We start from the raw sequence: 24,159 nt of genomic DNA on the forward strand, positions 1-24,159 counted from the left end.
CACAGCATCACTCAGTGCCACAACAATATCGCTCAGCACCACCACAGCATCACTCAGTGCCACAACAATATCACTCAGCACCACCACAGCATCACTCAGCATCGCCTTTGCACTAGTACACCACCACATCATCATTACTCTGCAAGACCTGAGTATCACTCAGCGCCACAACAGCATCACCACAGCATCACTCAGCATCACCACAGCATCACTCAGCACCACCACAGCATCACTCAGCGCCACCACAGCATCACTCAGCACCACCACAGCATCACTCAGCATCACCTCAGCGTCAACACAGCATCACTCAGCGTTACCACAGCATCACTCAGCGTCACCACAGCATCCCTCAGCGTCACCACAGCATCACTCAGCGCCACCACAGCATCACTCAGCGCCACCACAGCATCACTCAACGGCACCACAGCATCACTCAGCGCCAACACAGCATCACTCAACGCCACCACAGCATCACTCAGCGCCACCACAGCATCACTCAGCGCCACCACAGCATCACTCAGCACCACCACAGCATCACTCAGCACCACCACAGCATCACTCAGCACCACCACAGCATCACTCAATGCCACAACATCACTCAGCACCACCACAGCATTACTCAGCACCACATCATCATCACTCAGCAAGACCTGAGTATCATTCAGCATCACCTCAGCATCGTGTCCGCACCATTCACCACCACCACCACCACTACCACTTCAGCATCACTCAGCACCACCTCAGCCTGCTCTCGGAATCTGGTATCTGTTGATTCTCCCCTAGCGTCTGGCCGCTGCTAGTGTTATAATACAAGTACTAGTTCCCAACCTTCACCCTCCGATTGTTTATGCCCTCTCAAAAAGCTTTAACAAACAACCATTGGAATAGGCAAAGTCAATAGCTCTGGCTTAACACTTATAAGGGCCCAAAGGAGAGACCTATTGGCTATGCCAATGCTTGTTTTGGGATAGGTGTGACCTATCTTTCTTTAGGCAGTCAGGAATCATGCCGTGCGAGAGAGATTCATGGACAATTTTAGACCAGAGAGGGAGAATGGAAGATCTAAGCTCTTTGAAAAATTTGGGGGGCAAAGGATCATTGAAGTGGTTGGAGGGTTTAATTAATGTTATTATTTTGAGTAGCTCTTTTAAGTATACTTAACACTGAGGAGCGGTCACTGTTACTCCATCAGTATATGAGTCACAATAATACACCCTGTTACTCATCCAGTGTATATATAATAATGAACTGTAACACACTCAGTCTATCTAACAATGGGGTTCTCAGTGTTACAGTCTGTATATTTAACAGTGGAGCTCTCTCACTGGTATACAGGTCGCTCGAGGAACAAAAACCCTCCATGATGTTTCTTCAGGATATCCATATGGGCAAGGGATATGAGCAACGTGTTGAATTGGGCATCTTTTCTACTATTCCAGCTCTCATGCGCCTCTGCGGCTCTTGGGGGTAGGGGGTTCTGCAGTATTGGCCAATAAAAGGTCACATACATAAAACACACTTGGATGAAGCTAGGAGATGAGATATAGATGGGATATAGTGGAAATCCCAGTAGAGCAGGTATCCATTAGTCTTGTATACCTCTACGGATCGATCCTGGATGACCCATGCTCCATCAAAGAATTGCTACTTTAAGTAGCACCGTTTTCCCCAACAGTTACTTGGAGGTGATTTTAACTTCATTCAGCCTTTAGAGCTGTAGTCAAAGCACCCAATTCTGAAAGTAGTGAAGGCCATCAGTAGATTGAAGAAACAGCTTGGTTTAAAAGACCCATGACATATGCTAACCAGGGGTCTCCAACCTTTTCTGTACTGAGAGCTACTTATGTTCCAGGAAACGCATTGAGAGCTACTAATATTATAAGTGTTGTATAGTCTCCATTTTTGTATATGTATATTAAATCAACCAAGCAAAAGCTTTCTAACTTAATAAGCTGGGCTGCACACAGGTGAGCTCCTCAGAGGTAGCTGGAGAGCTATAGTTGCACACGAGCTACTGGTTGGAGACCCTGGTTCTCAACCCAAAGCAAAAATAAAATACCTTCTTTTTTCTGCCCCCTTCCAAACTGCCTCCAGGATTGAATTCTTTCTTATATCGAATGCTCCAAACCACGTAACAGTGTTGGATATGCCTCACTGTTTCTCTGACCATTCATCTATAAGGCTAGAAATCCCACTTCCATCAGTAGCAGTTCTATCGTAGAGGTGGGCATTTAATAAAGCATTCCTTTCATTGGGAATATTCCTGGAAGAAATGGGGAACAGGGCTCAGATATTTGTTTTTAAGAAAACAAAGGCACCTCCTCATTATAGAATATTTGGGAGGCCTATAAAATAGCAATGAGATGCGGGGTTATATCTTCTCAAAATACCCTCAAAAAAACAAATCGAGAGGAACCAGATTGAGAATCTGAAAGCAGCCCTTCTGCTAGATGAGGGCAGGCTGCATCGATGACAGAACAGACAGAGCTATCTAGACAGAGAGACAACTAAGAAGGGAGCCCTGGAATCTTTTGTTAGGAAGAGAAGTTATGAGTACTCTATGAGGAGGGAGAATTCAGTGGCAAATTACTAGCCTGGAGGCCTTGCTCCTGCACAATTAGAATAATAATCCAAAAACTGCCTCTATGGAAATAAACAGCCAAGTCATTGAAGGTATATTTGTTGAATATTATCAAAAACATCTATGCAGAAAATGTATATTCCATGCATGAAGAAATCTGAAGTCTCTGCACTCAACACCAATCACCTTTGTGTACCACACAGGTGGCTGCCAAGCTTATCCGCTCAGTAGGAGGGAGTGAAAAGGGTTAAAAAGCTTCCCAGATGTGAGGCACCAGGAGAGGATGGTGATCCATCTGAACAGTATTACGCTTCGCTTAAATATTTGAAGGGTCCACTCAGGGCTTTTTAATGACACCCATAAAGGAGGGAATCTCCCACCATCATTATGGAAAGGAAGTACAATATGCTTCCCAATAAAAAAAGGATGTAAATTCATTTTATCCTATTACTTTATTGAACCCCATCTATAAATCTTTATTAAGGTAGTTACAAGTTTGGCAGAGGTATATCAAAATGGATTTATATCAACACAGCAACCATAATTTAAAATGCACTTTCTGGTAGAGGCCATCGACTACTTCACTGTGAATAAGATACCTGGAGTAGACGCTGAAAAAAAGGATGAATTGGTGGGTTGGAACTTTTTGTTTTAAGTTCTTGAGGAAATTACATTTCTGGATCAACTCACCAAGTCATTTGTCAAAATATGTAAAGGGTTTTTGGTGCACCTTTATTTAAATGTAAAAACTTCTATTCTGATTAAAATCATGAGGCACTAGGCAAGGGTGTCCCCTATTGCTGTTTGCGTTTTTTATTGCGATTTTTATAGAGCCCCTTCCCTGTGCTCTGAGGACATCGGAGGCACTTAAGACAGCTATCCCTGAGTCTCTTAGACTCAAAGGGGCAGATTTACAAGCCCCTTGCGCCACTTTTGCGTCACTTTTCCCATGTTAAAAGTGACGCAAAAGTGACGCAAGGGGCTTGTAAATATGCCCCAAAATGCACACCGATGACCTGGTGTTATATCTCCAGCCGAACACAAATCTTATTAACAAACTCTTTGAGCTTCTTGCATCTTTCTCAGCCTCTCTGGGTATCAAGTGTAAACTGCCAAAACCGAAATGCTGTTTATCAATACAGAAGTGGACTCAATGCTCCAATCTCTGCAATCGATTTATCATATAGACAGAATCAGATATTTGGGGAATAGAGTCTTAGAAAACCTGGAGGATCTTTATATATTAAATGACATCCTTGTATGGGTATGATTAAATTTATGTTAGACAAATGGCACAATCTACCAATCACGATTGTAGGAAGGGGGGTGATAATTAGGATGCACATTCTACCTATTACATTTTTTGTTTTCTGCACTCCAGGTGCACTTTACAATTGAATTCTTTACTAGAATAAATACAAAGAGCACTAGCTTTATATGAAAAAGAATTCACATCGGATAAGTCTAGAGAAGTTAAATCTTTGTCAAATAGAGTGAGGGATGGCCCTCCCAGATTGGAAAGCCTACATACCTGGCAGCCTTTTTAATCATGCATGTTAGATTTCATAATATAATACCAGGTGATTCAATCTTCAATTGCACAGATCGTACTCAAGCCCGCCTTGAACTCTTATGTCCACCAGATCTACAATGTACAATCAGGAATGGAAAAAGTCAAGATAGGAAAGATTGGATACTGGATCAGTGATACCGAGGGAATAACTTGGGAGTTTCTCAAGGCGAAGCTTCCCTCAGTTCACACAGAAATCGTCATATATTTACTTCATAAACAAACCATTGTTAGAAAACCGCTTCCTCGTCAAAGAGGACCTGCAGGGGAGATACTGAAGGAACTACTCTATGGATAATGCCTTTCGCCTCGTACAAAAGGGGTGGACGACCGGCTTAAATCTTACTCAGGACAAGTGGCAAGAAATATCTGCCTTTAATTGCCAGGGGCTGGGGTAGGGGCGCCTTTCATTCTATGTCGATGTCGATGCACGCCCACTGGTTAGTCTATGCCTCGAACATTGCATGGTTGGAATGCCTCTTTTAATGGCTGTCCCAGCTGTAGTATGGTGAGCACATGGGAACAAATGATCTGAGGATGTTCAAAGCTACAGGGGTTTTGGACAAAGAACATCCTGTTCATTCAAGGCTCTTTAGACTTCCCAATATCCCTGGATTCAAGATCTGTGCTATTGCTAGACTGTAAGAAGGAAAACCCTATATGCTGAAAGAATAGGAGGGAAGAAAAAGTTTCTCAGAACTTGGAAATATTTTAGGAGTTATGAAAGATGCACGCTGCTGAGATACATATCTTACATTAGACATAGACTATTCTTGAGAGTGTCTGCGTCAACTGCAGGCGCTGTTAGTTTCACTCCTGAAACAGGACTTTCTTTTGGGACATAAAGAAGGTAAAGCTTCCTTTGGAATTGGAGTCCTCTTCCATAGCGTGGGAGCATAATTTGCATTTCCCTGTACCTTACCACCAGGGTTTGCCTGGCGGGGACAGATAGAATGAAAATGGCTACATGTGTGCCCATCCTGATTGGTGGGGAGAACATGTAGCCATTTCTCCGATGGCCCTTACTCCGTTAAGACATCGGAGTGGTTTGGCTGTGGCCGTGACAGAGTAGTCACCGCCGTAGCCAAACCAAAGGTCCACCCACATTTAAATTGGTGGGGCAGGCCTTCATGTTGGCTGTATGTATACTCCATTGAGATGTCTACATTGTCCTCATTGCTTGAACTCAATTCCCTTTGAACAAGGTTTGTTAATGAGGATTTTAGCAAAAGTTGCCTTTTTTCTAGTAAAGTTTTTATTTTTTAAAGTTAGGTTGGCTTTTCTAAAAATAAATTACAAGAATTGCCCAACATTAACTACTTTATAGGCTGCAAAAAAATGAAATGTTCTATGTGGGAATTTGGCCTTTCTGAAGTAAGGAGAAAGTTGAGCACACAGGAAGATATATTTGTAAGAAGTGCTCCAGGCTCCCGCACATGTGCAGGGCTGCTCAGTGCTCATGATTTCAAAAAAGGTTCCCCTGAAGGAGAACTAGGATTTCAGATTAAGAAACCTTTCCTTTTAACCCCTTCCAGATCCTGGAGTGAGGCTTGGTTGCTCACGCCCAGCCTGAAGGAGAGAAATTGCAGAAAGGAAAGGTCCTTCCCAACTCTCATGCTTAGGGCATCTTTGATGTCCAGATGATGTACAATCTTACTTATGACACCCAACCATGTTTACTCCCATTTTTCTATAAGTCTGTGCCCCCTCTTTCTGTATATGTCTTTCTCTCCTGTTTGGCCATGCGTCTTTGTTGCCTTTTGCCTGTATTCCCTTTTCGTCTATATCGTTATCTCTCCTCTTTCTCTGTATGTCTGTCTCCCTTCTTTGCCTATAAGTGTTCTCCTGTTAGTGTGTATGTCTGTCTCCTCTCCTTCTCTATATGTATTTCTGCTCTCCTTATTCATAGATCTATCTCCTTTTTTTCGCCCTGTCTGTCTCTCTTCTTTGTATATGCCTGTCTCCTTCTTTCTCTGTGTGTCTTCCTCTTAGTTTCCTTCTCCCCTCTTTATGTCGCTCTTTCCCATTTGTATGTGTGCCAGTCTTCCCACCTTTCCATTTATGTAGACAGCTGTCAAACAAAACATCAAAGACATCAACTGAATGCCTGATCTTTGTTGACCCTAGATGTCTATGTGTTCGGCCTGAATTATGATGTAAACGATGAGGAGATCAACGCGCTGGCTTCCAAAAAGCCGAAGGAGACTCACGTCTTCAAAGTAAAGGACATAGCCGATCTCCAGAAAACCTTTGATGACATGATAGGTGAGCCTTTAATGTTGCTTCATAAATACATAAATAGGGGAATAACGAGGAGGGGGCTCGCGTGAATGTACTGAACTAGAAAGCATGGCTGGCCTTTCAGTGCTACAACACAGTGTGTGGGGTTTGGAAAGGCAGGAGAGATGCCACATCCTGTAAAGCAGCGGAGTCTGTTTTGCTTCTGACACCCAATCGTGTGTTTTTTAAGCTAATACTGAATGATGCATTTGAGATTTGAAAGACATACAGAAATTGCTTTGAGTCCCCGATAAGGCAGTTACAAAAACTGTAAATATTAACACATCTTCACATCATCTCTCCAATATTCACCCTAAAACATGACTACAGGTAAGAATAATTGAGTAAAGTTATTGAACATCAACGAAGGACGAGGAAAAAGGTATCACTATGGAGGCAGCGTACAACTGCAGACGGGACCTGGGCTCCACTCACCCTACTTGACAATGTAGTGGCTGCTAACAATGCTACTCTCTATGCATTTATTTATTTAAGGATATAACAGGCACTCTATGATTTGGCAAATGTCAATCGTTGTATACCAGTATAAAGGAGCAGTGCGACCAATCGGGCCTCGCCGGGCCCCGATGCAATGCAATGACACACGAAATTACAAGGGAGACAGTCTATAAATATAAGAGTAACAATACAGCCCCCCCAGCCTAGCCCAGAAACCGAAAGAGAGGAGAAAGAAAGGAATAGGATAGGGCTCACCCACTTCCTCCACCGCCCCCCCCCCCCCCCCCAACCCGACCCGTCTATATATGAGCGGCACCCTAGCCCGAGGGGCTAGCCTCTGAAGTGAGAGCGTTCGGTGTCGTCAGACGCAGAAGGGGCAGGTAACTCGGGCATGTCAATTCCCTTAAGTCCTGTGCTAATAGGGCCAGAAATGGCTGCCATAATTTATACCCGGAACCTTTGCCAGCCATGGTGAGTGAGATCTTTTCCATGCCTAGTATGTGCCACAGTCAGTGAAGCCACCAAGAGTTGGGATACGTGTGGATTTCCAATATGTGAGGATGTTTTATGTGGCCGTGCCCAACGCGAAAGCGATCTGTTTCCCCCTCCTGGATTTCAAAGGGTAGGTGAGCGGGTTAGGGACACCTCGGAGCACATATGCCGGGAGCCGAGGGAGCTCCGTGTCTAAATACTTGTCGATTTCATCTAGAACTTGAGTCCAATAAAGGGTCAGGAATTCACAGTCCCATAACAGATGGACAAGTTTACCCACCTTCCCACACCCGCTTCAGCCATCAAAACGGTGCAGTTGCTTGGGGTGTAATACCAATAATACGCTAGCTTTGTAAACGTTTCAGTGAGACCAGTGTGAGTCGCAGTGTGTTGTGCCCTGTAACAGATCCCTTCCCATTCCTTACTGGTGAGATCGCGGCCCAGGTCCCTTTCCCATCGGGCTCGACCTGCGTGGAAAGTATGAGTGTAGTGAGACAGAAGCATTCTGTACAGGTCCGAGAATAACTTCTTGTCTGAAGAACTCGTTATCAGCCATCGCTCATAATGGGTGAAATGCCTGTGATTTATTGTCAGGGTATGAGGCCCAGTGTCGCAACTGCAGGTAGTGCAAGCGTTCAGGTACACAGAGGCCATAGTCAGTGGGCAACTGTGCAAAGGGCACGACCCCATCCGCATCGTACAGAGTACCGAGCGCGTGGCAGCCAGTGGTTCTCCAGAGAGGGAAGGAGGTCTCTCCCACCCCCGGTCCAAAGTCAGATTTGCCAAAAACAGGGGTAAGCGGGGAAGGGAAAGTCGTCAGTCCGTGTTGTCTGTTCGTCTGGTCCCAAACCGCAATGGTGGAGCGGGTCACATGGGAGGCATAAAGATTGGGGGGACGTTGAGGCTTCCGAAGGAAAAGGATCTTCATCAGAGAGGTGCCCGCTATTGCACAGTCCTGGAAAAGCCAGTGTTTCTCTGACTCGGCCCTGCTCCACTCCACTAGGTGTCGTAGCTGTGCAGCTTTATAATAAAGCACAAGATTAGGAATCCCCAGACCCCCTTCATTTGGGGGGAGGAAACTGACCAGCCGCTTCATCCTTGGCTTGCGACCCTGCCAGATGAAGTGAGAGAGTTCTGATTGCACCCTCTGAAGCCAACCAGTGGGAGGCTGGAGAGGGAGTGTTTAAAAAAGATAGAGGAGTTTGGGAAGGATCGTCATTTTGACAGCGGCAATGCGTCCCAACCAAGAGATGGGGTAGTATTTCCAGCACCGAAGATCCACGCGGATGTGGGACTGCAGGATGTTGTAGTTGACCGACCTTGTCGCTGGTAGCGTAGGGACTAGACGGATTCTCAGATAAGGGACTGTGTCAGTAGACCACTGAATTGGATGACGAGCCTGCAATTCTGCCAGCCTCTGAGGCGATAGAGAGAGATTTAAAGCCGTGGACTTCGTGACATTAATTTTGAACCCGGACTCCTTCCCGAAGGAGTCCAGCTCCTCCAGAAGGGTGCCCAGAGTCGTTGCCGGATCTGTCAGGGTGACCAGGACATCGTCCGCGTACAAGCTGATGGTATGGAAATCACTGCCAAAGCGTATACCCGTGATCTGGGGATGCTCCCGAACTCTTTGCGCCAAGGGTTCCATGTATAGGGCAAAGAGCAGGGACAACAAAGGGCACCCCTGTCTAGTGCCTCTATGGATACTGAAGGGGGTCGACGTATGCCCATTTACCCGCACTGCGGCCGTAGTTGCCTCGATAGCAATTGAGAATGCGAGTTCTCATCTTTTCCCCAAGGCCAAAGTGGATCAGCACTTGCTCCAGCTAGGGCCAGGGTACTCGATCGAATGCCTTTTCGGCGTCTATAGTCAGGAGCATATACTCTCCCGGGATGCGGGAAGCTTTCTCAATGAGGTGGAGCACTCGCTTCGTGTTGTCACTGGTCTGCCTCTGCGGGATAAAACCCGCTTGGTCGATGATGCCAGGCATACAGGGGGCCATGTGAGCCGCCAGAATGCTGGTGTACAGCCTAAGGTCAATATTTGAAAGAGAGATGGGCCTGTACGCCCCACAGAGTGTCTCATCCTTTCCGGGCTTATGAATAACCACGATAGCCGCCTCGAGCATGGAAGGAGGGATCGCCCCCGAAGACGCAAAATAATTAAAAAGACGAGTGAGAAGAGGAGCAAGAGTAGAGCAAAATTGCTTATAGAAAGCCACGGTGTAGCCATCCGGGTCAGGAGATTCAGCCAGTTTTAAGCGTGAAATGGCTGAGATGACTTCTTCTGGACGAATCTCCCTCTCTATGTGCTCTGTTTGCGCCTGGCACAGGCTGGGAAGAGTAACCTGATCTAGATACGCGTCTATATCCTGCAGCTCTAGGTGCTGCGCATCGTACAGTTGTGCATAAATATCCCTGAACGTCTCAGCTATGTCAAAGTCCTCTGTTTGTGTGCAGCCTACATGATCCGTGATTACCTGGACTCCTTCACGCAGCCGGGTTTCCCTCAGTTTGTGCGCTAGCAGCCGAACACACTTGTCCCAACTGACGTAAAAAGAATGGCGCAGGCTTAGCGCCGCATATTCAGCTTTATCGCGATCTATGGCAGCTAACTGCGATCTAGCTGCCTTCAATTGATGTCAGATACGCAGAGCTCCTTTTCGCCGGTAGCTCATGCACTGTCTGGGTGGGGTCCTCCCGCTTGCGTTTGCGCTTCGCATTGTCTGCAGAGGAGAGAGCAATAATTGCTCCTCTAACTACTGCCTTTAGGGCTTCCCATCTAGTGGAGACAGGCGTGTCAGAGTTGTCATTGTGGGATAGGTAGTCGTCGAGCGTGCGCTGAATCTGGGCAACGGTGTCTGCACGGTGCGAGAGGGTAACCCGGAAGCGCCACCGCTGGGTGGGCAGCCGGACAGGGGGTAAAGTCAGGGTAATCACTACAGGAGCATGGTCTGATAAGGCGGCAACTAGCATGTCAGAAAAGGTTGTGATGTCACTGAGAGTCTTAGTGCCCAAGAAATAATCCAGTCAAACGTAAGTCCTATGAGGGCTAGAGTAGTAAGAATACTTCCTGGAGTGTGGGTGATGGTGTCTCCACACTTCTATCAAGCCAAGATCGCCTAGTCTAGTAAGCCCAGCACAGGAAAGGGCACCCGCTTCACCATAGCATTGCACGGATCTGTCAAATTCATTATTAAGAACTAGATTAAGGTGTCCCCCCAGGAGTAAACTACGCACAGGAGTCGCAGTAGCTTTGAGCAAGGCGTCATGGAGAAACTGTTCCTGTCCTTCGTTAGGGGCATCGATGGACCCTATAATCAGTGTGTGGCCCCCAATCATAAACTGGTAAGTAAGCAACCTGCTTTTGATTTTGGCCTCCTTCTGCACCACTTTCCCCTTAAAAGCCCCAGAGATCAGAATCGCCACCCCTGCAGATATGGAGGAGCCAGAGGTAAAGCGCGGGACCGACGTCTGTGACAATCTTTGGCCAGCAAATGAGTTTTTTATAATAGGCACACGTCAGCCCCTGAGTTTTCCAGGTAAGCAACAATCACTCGGCGCTTGATGGGATTATTAAGCCCCTGCACATTAAGTGTGAGGACTTTAATACTATGAGTAGGCATTTACAGCAGGGGATATCGTGCGTGGCAAAGCAGGCATGGTCTGGGACGGGGCAGAGCGCTCGGTTGCAGCAGCGGAGAGAGGTTGGGGAGTGTCTGTTGCCAGCTCGGGAAGCCATGCCCAGCAGTGCTGAGAGACCGGGGAGGAGTGCAGGAGGAAAGAAGAGAGAAGAAGAGCCCCTGAAATAGTGAGCGAAGACCCCGGCACAACAGGTGCCAACACGAAGCAAAAGTCTTGGTCACAGTCCATCTTCCGCGGAAGATCAGGTGAAACATCAATACCGGAATTACGTGGCCAGTTGCGTCCCCCGTCCCTCCCCCAACCACCCAAGGAACAGAAAAGCTAAGAGATAGATACAAGGCTCAGGCCCATTACGAGGACTGTGTCTTAGCAAGGGTTACAGGCAATGCCTCAAGGGCATCCTGCTGTCTCTTTGTGATCTCTTCCGTTGGCGGTTGGGGTGGCGTCGACGCCGTTGTTGCCTCCAGCGTGGCTTTGCATTGTCGGGTCCTCGGTCCTATTTCAATCCCCAGCACCCTGCTGGCCTCCGCCAGGGAGCGAAGTTAGTAGAGCTTGCCATTGTAGCGGAATATAAGACGAAATGGGTGGCTCCAGGAGTATGTGATGTTGCGTTGGCGAAGAGCTGCAGTGATGGGGAGGAAGTTCTTACGTTTTTGAAGTGTGAGGGCGGCGAGATCCTGATAAAGAACCGGAGTCTGATCCCTAAATGTGATTGGATGCTGTGCCCTGGCCTTCCAAAGAATTTCCTCTTTGGTGCGGATATCATGTACACAGACTAAGATGTCAACAGGTGGGGCGTTGTCGGAGCGGAGGGACCCACACGGTGCGCCCTGTCGATCCGGAGCTCAGCATCCAAGGGATTACCTAGGATGTGGTTGAAAAGTTCACACACAAACAGGAATATATCGCTCGCCTCTGCGCTTGGCCTCACTCCCTGAATCCGCACATTATGACGTCGGGAGCGGTTCTCCAAATCTTCTAAGTGAGTCTGGAGGTCCACCTGTTGGTCATGTATGTGGATAAGTTCCTGCTGTAAGAAGGAGACCTCCTCATCACACGTGTCGCTTTTGTCCTCCAAAGCTACCACATGGTCCCCAATGCTATCCAGGTATTTTCCGACGTCTTTGAGTTCCGCAGTGAGGTCCCGCTTCACAGTATGTAAATCGTCCCAGAGAGCTGAGGACAAGGATTCCAGGAAGGTCCACCCATAGATGTCGAGGTAGTGCCAGTCTGTTTTGCAGAGTTCGATGGCGTTCCCCTCTGAGGGCGCGCGAAGAGCTCCTGGAGGGACTTACTCTTCTTCCCCCGCGTGGAGGCCATAGTGCTGCCCAAGCCAGAAGGGGACGTAAGCGAGATCGTGGGCTGTATGCCACCGCACCGCCCCAGCCGGGTACCTAGGGTGAGCATGAAGACGCTAAGAAGTGTCCCTGTGAGAGAGTACCGCCTAGCAAGAAATTCTCAGGGCCAGACACATCCAACGAAGTCACCACAGGCCCCAGCACAACCTCGACCAATGCGGTGGGGCAAGGACGGGGGCACTCTCAAAGCTGGGCCCTCACAGTGTCATCAGAAGTAGGGGACCACTCCAGCCCCAGCGCGGTGATGATACTAATACAGATTATCCGATAGATCCACCAAGATGCACAGCCCACCAAGCGTGTGGATGGCAGGGCCACACTTCCTGCCCAAATCTACCTCCACAGGTCCCAACGGGCACTCGCAGTACGAAGGCCCCTCACTGTTGGCGAGGTACGGGAACCCTAACACACCACCATTGTCCAAGAGGTCATAGTCACAGCCACTGGCATCAGTTTCTCCAAAGCGGGAAACCACTGTACGTGTTCTGGTAGGGAGACGAGCGGGGAGCCTCTAGCCCACCACAAGCCACACCCGAACCCAGCTGGGCCGCCTCTGCGGGGAGCCGGGCCTCACCCTCGGCAGCGGTTTCTACCAGCAGTCGCACTCGTGCTCCCCTGCTCAGGCTGCTAGCGTAGGGAGTTGCGTGTGGCCCCTCCAGTGGATGTGAGGCACCACCCAAAAGTTCTCCCCAGGTCATTGCAGGTAGGCAGCGAGCACTGGGAGCTGCGATGGAGGGCTCCACGTGTGGCGTGCTGCACGGCCGACCCAAGCGCTCCCTCTCACCTCCGATGCTCTCCAAGGCCACAGGGCGGGGCCGGACGATGTCACAAGCAGGAAGAAACCTCCACCACTGACCCCACCATCTGCCGGCTCGAATGCAGGTGAAGGCAATCTCGGACTCTCGTCCCCGGTCTCCAGGTGTGATTACTGGGTGCTGGGCAAGCCTCCGCATAACCACCTCGCAGCTCCGGAATCCCCGCCAGTGCCTGTTGCAACTCCTCATGCCATCGGCCTCAGCAGCGATGAGGTGATCTCAATGCCCCGGGTTGAGAGAGGGGCCGGGGCACCAAACACAAATTCACCAGCCTCCGGGTCGCTACGCAGCAGCGCCGGTCTGGCACAGTCCTCAACTTGAGGCTGTGGATCGGCCTCCAGTCGGAGGCCTCGATCTCATGCACGGCATCTTCCGCTCCACACCTCCGCACCGAGGGTGTTCACCAGCGAAGCGGGGGCCGCCGACCTCAGTGTGCAGTCGCGGACAGGATCCAAGTCCAGTATAGGCTGCAGTTGGCCCGAACCTGATATTTCCCTGGACGGAGAGACAAGAGGACACATCTCACCTCGCCACCATCTTGGCCACACCCCCTAACAGGCACTTTAAACCCACTCTATAAGATCTAATGAAGGGCCCATCAATTTGGGAAGGACTGCATTTAATAATTTTTCTTCTGACCACCAGAGGAGAGGAAAGAAATCTGAAGGGTGTATCATACGTTAAAGGGCTAATCTTCAGGTAATGGAGATCTGAAGGAGTTAGCTTCTGTTACTGCAGATCTGAAGGGGTCACTTCAGTCAATTGATTTCTGAAGAGGTTTGCTTCAGTTATTGGTAATCTGAAGGAGTTATCTTCAGTTAATGGAAGGGGTTAGCTTCAGTTAATGGAGATATGAAGGGGTTGGATTCACTTAATAGAGAACCAAAGGGGTTAACATCAGTCAATAGAGACAAGAAGAGGTAACCCTTTAGTGAATGGAGATCTGAAGGGGTTTGGATCAGTTAATGGACATATGAGGGGTTAGCTTCAGTTAAGGAGGTTAAAAGTGGTTAGCTTCGGTTAATCGAAATCCAAAGGAGTTAACTTTGGTTAATGAAAAGCCGAGAGGTTAGCTTGATTTCATGGCGATCAGGAGAGGTTAACTTCAGTTAAAGGAGATATGACGGCGTTAGCTTTAGTTAATTGAGATCTGAGGGGCTTAACTTCAGTTATTGTTGATCTGGAGGGATTAGTACCAGTTGATGGAGCTCTGAGCAGGTGTTAGCTTCACTGTCTCTTACTGGTTGTTCTTGTAGATATTGCTAAAAAGGTCTAATGTGCTGCTGCTCATGAGAGATGCTGCTGATACCACAAGAGGCAAGACCTTTCAGGCTCTTTGGGGAGGGTTGGATTCAACCAGCTGGCATTTCTGTTTTTGTTAATCTTGTTTCTGCATGGTAAGATACTCACGCAAAGTCATAAATGTAGAATATTTCAGACTTTGCCCAGCGACCCTGGGACACTTCTTTTATATACATGAAAGTTAATGTGTCGTTGAAGGTAGACAACTCATTGTTAAACAGTTTGGTGGCACCTCTTCCAATATATGGACTGCACAGCTTTGCCAGCAATTCCTCTAAGAGGAAAATCCCCATTTAAAAAGAAAGACCCTAATACCACATTGCAGCACCAAGCTGAAGATATGTGCAACTCTATCCCACATAACCTTTTACCTTCCCTCTGTGTTAGGGAAAAATGCAGGGAAAGGGCACCAGTCAAGTCACAGGCTGAACATACCTATAAAAATGTGCTGTTTCTTGAAGAAGCCAGAAGCGTCCCTGTCCCTGCATGCCATATACTAGCAGTTTGCGGCAAAAGATCTAGCTATTTTTTCCAGCCTGTGCTGAGAGGATCTCAGAACATGTCAGGAATAATAACCCAGTTTTTTTGTCATGCTTTTCCTTCAACATTGACGTTTTTTCTTCTTCATTCAAAATCTTCAAGTTCCAGCTGCCTTTCTCCCCATTTCTTTCAACAGGGGAGGACATTTTCCACTGAAAATGCCATCTCTTTTTGTGAAATGCCCTTCATGTGGAAGACAAAATGCTACAACAGGCCCTCATGCAGTGTGTATGTGATGTCTGAAAACCACACATTTAGTAAAAGACTGCAGGTTTTGTCAGAAAATGACAAAACATGCCCTCAAACATAGAGAGGGAATCAGGCTGAGGGAGAAGTTAGAAGAAATCAGACTCCCACAAAAGGAGATTTAAAGAGAGAAGTTAAAGAAAACATAATTGCCATCATTCTAAACACTCTCGCCACACCCACGAGCACAGGTCAACATCAAAACTATCAGCACAGACATGTTTGCCGTCAAGGAGTTCGATGGCACCTCAGACGTCAATGCCTCAGGAACAGACTCCTGTGGGTCCATCCATGCCGGTAGCGGTGACCCCTGCACTGTAGTCTCACCCTACAATGTTGATTTTTTTTCAATGCCATGGCCCTCTACGTCAAGACCTCACGGCTCGAAGATGCCGTCATTGAGATTGCCGTTGAGGAGATCCATGTCAAAGAGTGTTTTCCGCGTCAGCTTTCTCCATATCTGCACATGAAGCTGTTCCTTTGGAGCATCCTGACCCGTTATCAGCTCCAAGGTTCACAACTCTAGCTGACACTCCAGTTCAAGAACCATTCAAACATTTGGACCTTCCCGTAAAGCCTTTCATGTCTACGGCTCCTGCAATGCCTCCATGGACTATGCTACTACAAGGTCAAGTTAAGGTCCCTAGGGCTGTAGCTATGTGACCAGACCTTTTATACCTCAAACAATAACACCGGATCCACAAGAGTCATGTCCCCACTGTCCTCACAGGGGGAAAAGAACCACAACTTCACCCACAACTTCAGTGCCTCATATCACAGACTCCTTTACCTCTTGTCACCGACATCTCCAGCAGCATCACCAGTTAGAACACATTCTTTTGATGACGTACTAACCTGACAAGATTTCCTGATAAGAGTAGCCAAAAAAACGAAACATCTAAATGGAAGCGCCAAAAACAGCAGTGATCATGGAGCCGTCAGAGCCCAGAGCCTCTCCAAGACCTAATCTTCTGTTGGTCCTAATTTTGCAGAATTAGCTAAGGAAAAAAGTCTTAACAACAAGCAACGGTAAAGCCAGCAACACCTAGACTTTCTAAAAAAGTACAAACCAGCAGACAAGATCCCATTTACTTCAGACAAGAACGTAAACCTGATTCAGTCATTGTGTCCGTAGTCAAAAAATAGACATGCGTATTGAAAGAATAATCCCACCGGAGAAGGAGAGTAAGAGACTAGATGTGGTTTGCAGAAAGATCTGTGGGTCGACCGCTGTGGTTTTTAAAACATAAAGTCCTAGGTAGATTTGACAGAGCGTTATGGGAGTCTCTTCTTGCTTTTGCAAATGACCTCCCTAAGAAAGGAAACAAGACTTTTTAGAAATCGTCCAAGAAGGACAGACAGACAGCAACCAATCCATTAGTGCTGGAATAGATTCAGCAGACTTAGCAGTGACTTCATACTGCCATGAGAAATTTCTACGCCAAGCCTCATGGCTCAGGATAACTTTAGAACCATAGGTGCAGTTAAGGATCATAAATTTATTGTTCACTGTAGTAATTCTATCTGGTCCTCACACAGATAAGGAAATGCGATGCATGAAAAAAGAAATGGGGGACTTTAAAGCTATTGGTTTGAAGGAAATTAAACAAATTACAATTCTCAATATAAAAAGAGGGATTCTAGATACCAATGTAGACAGCGGGTTCTATTCCCTCAATGGCAGGGGTGGCTCTTCCGCCATGGCGGAGGAGTGTCTCCCCACTGCTTTCTCGCAGTGCGAGAAGCAAAAACATAAAATGGTAATACCTTTTGGTTATTATAATTTTATGTTTCCTTTGCGGGCGGGGCTGCTCTGCTAACAGAGCAGGGCAGGGGAGGAGTGGTTTGCCCACTCCTAAGTGTGCAATGACTGTTTGGTCGGCCCCTTCGGGCCGGCCAAACTAGTCATGCGCACTTTACTCTTCTCCATGCAGGCTGCATTACATCCAGCATGGAGAACATGCCCACCTCTCCAGCCCCTGGCTGAGCACCGTGTCACAGCGCTCAGACCAATCACAACGTTGCATTACAGCGTTCTGATGGGCTAAGGGGAGGATGCCTGGCTGCCTGCTTCCTGATCCTGAAGTCGGAAGCAGGAGAGCAGGAGCAGCGACGTGGGACCCGGCAGCGGAAAGGTAAGTGATTTATATTTATTTATTTTTGCTCACACCCTCCATTGCGATCCACCGCGTGACCCCCCCTGCAGCCCCTGCCCCAGCGCCGGCCTCCCCCACCCGCGCGCCATGCCGGCCGCAACTGCTCAGTGGTCCTCTTACTCCCAATCTGAAGGTCAACAACATCAACAATAGTCTCAATACCATCGGAGAAATGGTAGAGAAAGAGGTCAACAGCACCAACAACAGCAGAGATTGTATTCAAAATCTCGCTCACTGTCGAAGCTGTGAACGACTCCTCCTTCTTGTCTGTTACCCACTCCATTGAGGGGGAGTATTACAAACCATCTGACAAGCGTGGATAACAGTAACTACAGACAAATGGGTCCTACAAAGCATCCAATCTGTCTATGTTCTTCAATTCAATGCCCCACCCACACTTCAATTCAATGCTCCCCCTCCATCAATCACTCCAAAACCAGCACCAAAATACCAACTACAGCTTCTGAATCAGGAAATACAATCCCTCCTCCAAAACACTGCAATAGAACTCCTTCCTCCTTCTCAAAGAGGAAAAAGCAATTATCAGATATTTCTTGGTACCCATGAAAGGTCCCAAACAAGAATTCAGAACTATTCCAGATGTAAGACAAGTAAAGAAATAGTTCAAAAACAGAAAGAATGTTGTCTTTGCATCAAATCTATCCCCAGCTTATGAAAGTAGACTCGATGTGTTCTGTGCTTCTGCAAGTTGCCTGTTTCCACATTCCTGTAGAAGCAAAATACAGAAATGCTCTCACCCTCTTGCAAATCAAGGTCCTACATCTGGACTGAAATTAGCTCTAAGGATGTTCTTTAAGTACATGTCAGTAGTAGCCGCTCATCTCCGAAGGAAAAGAATTTACATACTTGGACGACCGGTTTATCAAAGCATAATCTGCACATCAGACACAAATGGACTTCAACATAATAAACAAACTATTACATCGCCTGGGGCTGCACATCAATGTCGAAAAATCTGCATCAATTCCATTACAAATCCTCAGATACTTAGGAGCAACTCTAATCGCTAAATAGGAAGAAGTGTGTCCTTAAGGGGAGAGAGTATCTACCATTTTGTAAATATGTCACCAGTTAATATTCAAATCTCTTTCTTCTTGTCAGTTCTCTTTCCTGTTGGGGTCCATAGCCTCATGCATTTACGCATCTAGAGACGAGCAATGGTGACAATGCACGCCTCCACATAAGACCACTGCAACAATACCTAGATGGTCATTAGACTCAATGGAAAGACAACTGGGAGGACAGACTGAGTCTTTCCATACAGGCATCCAATTACTAAATTCAATCTCCTAAGAGGAATTCCCTTCCGTCAGGAGTTCCCAAACCAAACGATTGTCATGTATACCTCTCTGACAGGTAGGGAAGCTTATTTTCAAGATGTACTAGAAATTAAAGCAGTCCATTTAGCCCTTAGAGCCTTCCTACCAGTGTTGAAAATGAACAGAAATTTAGTCCAAACAGACAATACCACAACAATGCATTTCCTCAAAAAATAAGGCAGCACTAGGTCCAGAATTCTATCACTAGAATCTCTATCAATTTGGCATTGGTTACTAGTGAGAGGGTTCTCGATCAAAGCAGTTAACTGTGAGAAAGTGGCTCTGTATATACTGTTCCCAAATAGGTACAGGGTGTACAGAGTCCACAGTCCCCAGAGGCTTGGCAGAGGCTAAAGTTAGATATAACCTTACTCTCTAAAGTGGTAGCTTGGTCGAGCAGTAAAGCAGTATCAGAGGACAGTGTTAAGCATTTGATGCACACACTCAATCAGCAAATGGTCTCACACACTCAAGAACTGAACTCTAGGCCAATGGTTTGTATATAAAAAATATATGCTTGTTTTATTTTAGAACCAACAATTGGAATTAAAATATACTTTCTCAGAATGAGATGCTTTATATAAATACTTTTGGCAATTGACTTTTGTAAACAGTTACAAGTGGTTGCAATAGGCAACACTATTTTAAACACAATAATGCATTGAGCTCAATGGAAGTTTCATGTTATTTGCCACAGATTACTTTTAGGATTACTTTTGGAATTCCAGGACTGGATACTAGATTCAGTCCTAGGTCAGTACTTGGAATCAAGTGATAAAAGTCGACTTAATTACTGTGATGATTTTTAGATCATATTTTGCTATTTTAAAAGTTGACACTTAGAAAATATTTCATAGAAAACAGTCAATGATTCCCTATAGCAGAAAATTCAAGTTGCAGGTATAGTATGTTCTCATTACTTTTGTAATCCAGTACTGGGTGCCTAGACTCAGTACTGGGACCTTTATCCAAAACAGGTAAGTAATTACGTTTTCGGATAATATACGATTTTTAAAGAATATTTAAAGATTGCAGGAATTGACACTTAGAAGAAATATCACAGAAAAACAGTCAATGATTTCCTATGGAAGAAAATTGGGTTACTGGTAAGTACAGTTGTAAGTATTTTTCAGAGTCAGTGCTGGGCACCAAGATCCAGCACTGGGAGCTCATCTAAGAGCAGGTGAGTATTTTCGTTACTCGGCTGATTTTTGGTGAATATTTTAAGTTTTGAAACGTCCACACACAAGAAATTTCAGAATAAGCCAGTCAATGTTACCCTATGGAAAAAATTGAGTTATCGGTTTAAAGGTAATTACTCGACTGGCAGAGTTAAGGTTCTGGGCATAGACTCAGGGGTCTCCCAGGGTCAGGTAGGTAAAGTTAGTTCACCCCCAGCGGCACAAGGGCGACTGGGTGCAGAGAGAGTTAGGCCCAATGTTATCCTATGAGAGGTAGGGGGGCCTTGGTTGGTGGCTGCTGACTAGCAGGCCACGCGGCTGTGGGAGCTGGGCTCCTGGTCACTTACTCAGGGGAAGTGGGTGTAGGAGAGTAGGGTCTGCTATCCTATGGTCACCCCAAATTTTTGCTTTTTGCTTCACTGGTTTTTGACATATTGAGGCTGTGGGCCTGCCAATCAGGCCCCCAGCCTGCTGTTCTCTCTACTAAATTAAAACTATGCACCCTAGGTGCATAACCAATTGGAAGTGGATCACCCTGTCAGCCCCTGTACCAGTGTACACTAGGTACCCAGGGCATTGGTGTACCCAAGGCCTGCCAAGGGCTGCAGCATGTATTATGCCACCCCAGGCTTGGCCTAACAATCTGACACAACTGGCTGATCACTCAGCTGGGGTAAGTTGGTGTAATCACCTCTTACTTAGGTGTAGTATACCTATACCTAACCTTAAATGGGACACCTGGTAACCTATAAGTCACTCCTATGGCAGGCCTTAACAATCCTGAAGGCAGAGTGCTTGGTTCCATGTGAGATGGTGCTCTGGCATGAGCTGAGCCTGTCTGCAGTGGTCGGAACAACTTCCTTCTACTGTTTCCAGATATCGTCATACCATATACTCTTAAGTGCATTATGAACCTCGCGGTTAAATGCTATCTTTGGTTTGGCTTTATCAAAACATGTCGAGTAAGGTGTCATACGAATTGGAATACTAACCCCTCGCCAATTCTGGCGACGGGGTTAGCATTCCACCCTTCTAGAGGGACACGACATGTACAGTGCCTGAAACCCGGGTAAAATCAGACATAGCCTCAGCTCCACAAAATGGATGCTGCCACCACAGACACAAGTCTGCCCTCCTGCTGCTGGGAGTCCTTCCAGCTTGGGAGGTGTGGACAAAGGGTTTCCTGCCAGGGGAGGTGCGTGCACCACCCCAGACAGGATTTTGTGTATTGGTCAGGTAGGGCTTGAAAGAAACCAGACATGCCTGTGGCTCACAAGGAGCCTCGGTGCATATGCCAGTTCAAACCGGTCCTGGGGCACACCAGTCCCGGGCCTGGGGCGAGCTGGACAAAGGATTGGGGGTGTAACCACCCCCCTTCCTGGTCCCACCCATAGGGAGGGACCTAGCAGGTAGTCCGGCCCCTAGAATCCGTTTAAAGGTAGGAGCTGTGTCCTAAGACTTCAGACATCCTGGAATCAACTTGAAACTAAGAAGAAGACGGGAACTTCGACATTCTGCTGCACAGAAGACTGAAGAAAATCTCCCCTGTGGTCAGGGAGTGACCACCTTGCTAACGCAAGCACCATCCAGCGCATCAACGTCTTCTTTGCCGCCGCCTCCCGCCGGAGCCCGAGCCCAGAGACTGACAAGACCTGGACCTCCAGACCTCTCACCGCCCGATCCACAGTCCCTGAGAAGAAGAGACCCGTGGAGGCACCGAGACACGTGGAGCCAGCCATCTTGGAACGACTACGACAAGCTGACAAGTGCAACAACCGAGGCTCCCTCCAAGTTGTGCTTTGGGATCTGAGAAGCCCAACCCCCGAGCAGCATCTGCACCAAAGGTGAGCCCTCCAGCATCTCCACGATCTGCGTGGGGCCCTTCTGCATTTTGCCACTCGACGCGCCTAACCGGTTGCTGGCCCGCTGGCTAGTGGCCATCTTGGCGACGAACTCTACAAAATACACTGCTGGTCTGGTTGCTCCAGACTGGCCCTTGCTCCCCTCCAAAGGAGCAATCCCTCTGACCTTGCTGGTCAGAACCAACAGCTGATTTCCGAATCCTCCTACAATTGCTTTTGCCAAGGCTTGTTTGCTTCGATCAAGTCGCCGACACCGCCGACAGCGAGAGCCTGCGTGGGACAGCTCGTGAGCCGACTCCTGGACGTCGTCGACCTTCAGGGACCACGTGGCTGCGGAGACAAGCTACCCCTCATCACCTGTTTGCACCCGACATCGCCTGGTACCCACCTGGTGCCACGCTGGTCACTGGCTAGTGACTGTGAACACTGTCCCCTCTGCTTACAGGTCTTCAACATCTCCGATCCACTCTTGGATCCACTGCATCTCTCCCGGACCGACCGCCTGCAGCATCTTTGTCTTCAAGCTCCACGGAACAGATAGAAGCAACCCGACGCACTTCGAGGCCTATGCACCCGCTTCCTGTGGGTGAGGTAAAGCTGGCACACCTGTGCCCAAGTGTAGTATTACATCTCTAGTGCCTGTGTTCCAAATCTTGAGTTCCTAGTCCATCCGGAAGATCCTCTTTGCAGTAACTTTGTACTTTTTACGCACCCATTGAAACCTATGGGAGCACGCGTGTGACTATTTGCTCTGCACACGCCACCCGTGGACCTCCTGGTCACTAACTGACGTTAGCTCCTTGTAGGCCCAGCGATTCTAGAGGCCCTAGGCCTTTTCCCTTTTCTGTTCGTGGTACTTATACCACTATTTTAGTATATGGTTTGAGTGGCCACCAGGGCCTATCCATATAACGTGCAACTTCTGTGTATTCTGTGATAATCTTGTTTGACGATTTGTGCTCCTGTGCTCATAAAGAGACTAGGGGTTACTTTGAGAAATAAATACATATATATTTTGAATATATATCTGTGTGGTGTCCTTTCATTGGTATAAAAGGGGGTTACATTTGGTAAAACAGCTGGCTTAACACGCTTCACGAGTTTAGCCTCAAAGACTGCTTAGCCTACGCTACCACTAGGGCAGCTAGTCCGAAAAGGTTGACTTACAACCACACCATAAGGGTTGCTTGGCATGGTACAAGGTGATCACTTTAACTAGTGAGCATCATATACCAGGCCAACTTCTCACATTGGTGAGCAGCGGTTGGATTTGAGCTTGCTGTGTTTTACCATTGTAATCTCTTGGTTACCAATTGAAAGATCACATAGGTACCTGTAGGTACATATAAAACAAGATTAGATATACATAAGTTCTACTGAACTTAGTTGTTGTAGAGCAAAGGGAGTAGCACACCCTGACTACAACTACTAGATAGGTTTAGTAGGTAAACACAAGTGTAGGTAGATTGCAACACATCCACCCACACTTAAGAGCAATGGCCGGGGCAGAGGGGTCCACTGTACCCATCTCTGTTGAGAGTGACCCCCAGAGGGCAACATCCAGCTTTGCTACCCTTAATCAGAATGAGCTCAGGCATTTGGCAACTCTTAGAGGCCTTAAACAGCCCAAGAACCCAAACTCTGCTGAGCTCAGAGAGCTCTTACAGAATGATGAGAATCAGAGAGCACTCAAGAAAGCTTCCCAGTTAGCCCCCTTAGGGTCAGGAACAGGAGGCCCCCCTTCTGAAGATACTACAGAGGTACCAATTCCAATAGCCATCCCTTAGATGAGAACCATACTACAGGGGAGGAAAGTGGTGAGGATACAGAAAGTAGTGATGATGAAGGGAGAACTAGCCCAGTGCCAAGTATTATACTTGGCCCAGCTAAACTAAGGCTATTGGGGACTGACAATGGGTTCACCCCATTGGATCTCCCCAGTGGACTTAACACAGGGCTTGGGAGGCAAAGGAATCGCTCAGGTGACTCCAATGCTTCTCATGGCTCTAGAGGCTCTCAAGGTCACTCCAGGAAAAGGATGACCACCCCTCAGAGGAGGGAACATGAGGCCAGAATGCAGGAAGCCCAGCTGAGGATCAGGAAGCAGGAGCTAGAAGTAGCCCTGATGGAAGAAAAACTGAACAAGGCTAGGCAACCTAGAGAGAGTGGGTCTATACCCACTGGTGGCAGCATTGTCCCTAAGGACAAAGATAGGGTCTTTGACAATAGGAACCTGTCTAAGGTTGTGCCCCCCTACAAAAGTGGGGATGACATCCACAAATGGATAACTGCTCTTGAGAGAGCCTGCAAAGTACAGCAGGTTCCTGAAGAC

The 24,159-nt window shown here is 47.4% G+C and overlaps 1 protein-coding gene across 2 annotated transcripts in view; it reads left to right on the top strand.

Moving 5' to 3' along the window:
* LOC146835421 (complement factor B-like) overlaps positions 1-24,159 on the top strand; it is a 687,940-nt gene that overhangs the window by 430,378 nt on the left and 233,403 nt on the right. For both annotated transcript variants that reach the window (XM_085602982.1, XM_085602983.1), the window contains one exon: positions 6,279-6,416. In XM_085602982.1, the coding sequence (XP_085459108.1) occupies positions 6,279-6,416 (138 nt within the window). The remainder of the gene's footprint in view (positions 1-6,278; positions 6,417-24,159) is intronic.

The sequence above is a fragment of the Triturus cristatus genome, chromosome 4_2, assembly GCF_964204655.1.
Source record: "Triturus cristatus chromosome 4_2, aTriCri1.1, whole genome shotgun sequence".
Classification (NCBI taxonomy): Eukaryota; Metazoa; Chordata; class Amphibia; order Caudata; family Salamandridae; genus Triturus; species Triturus cristatus.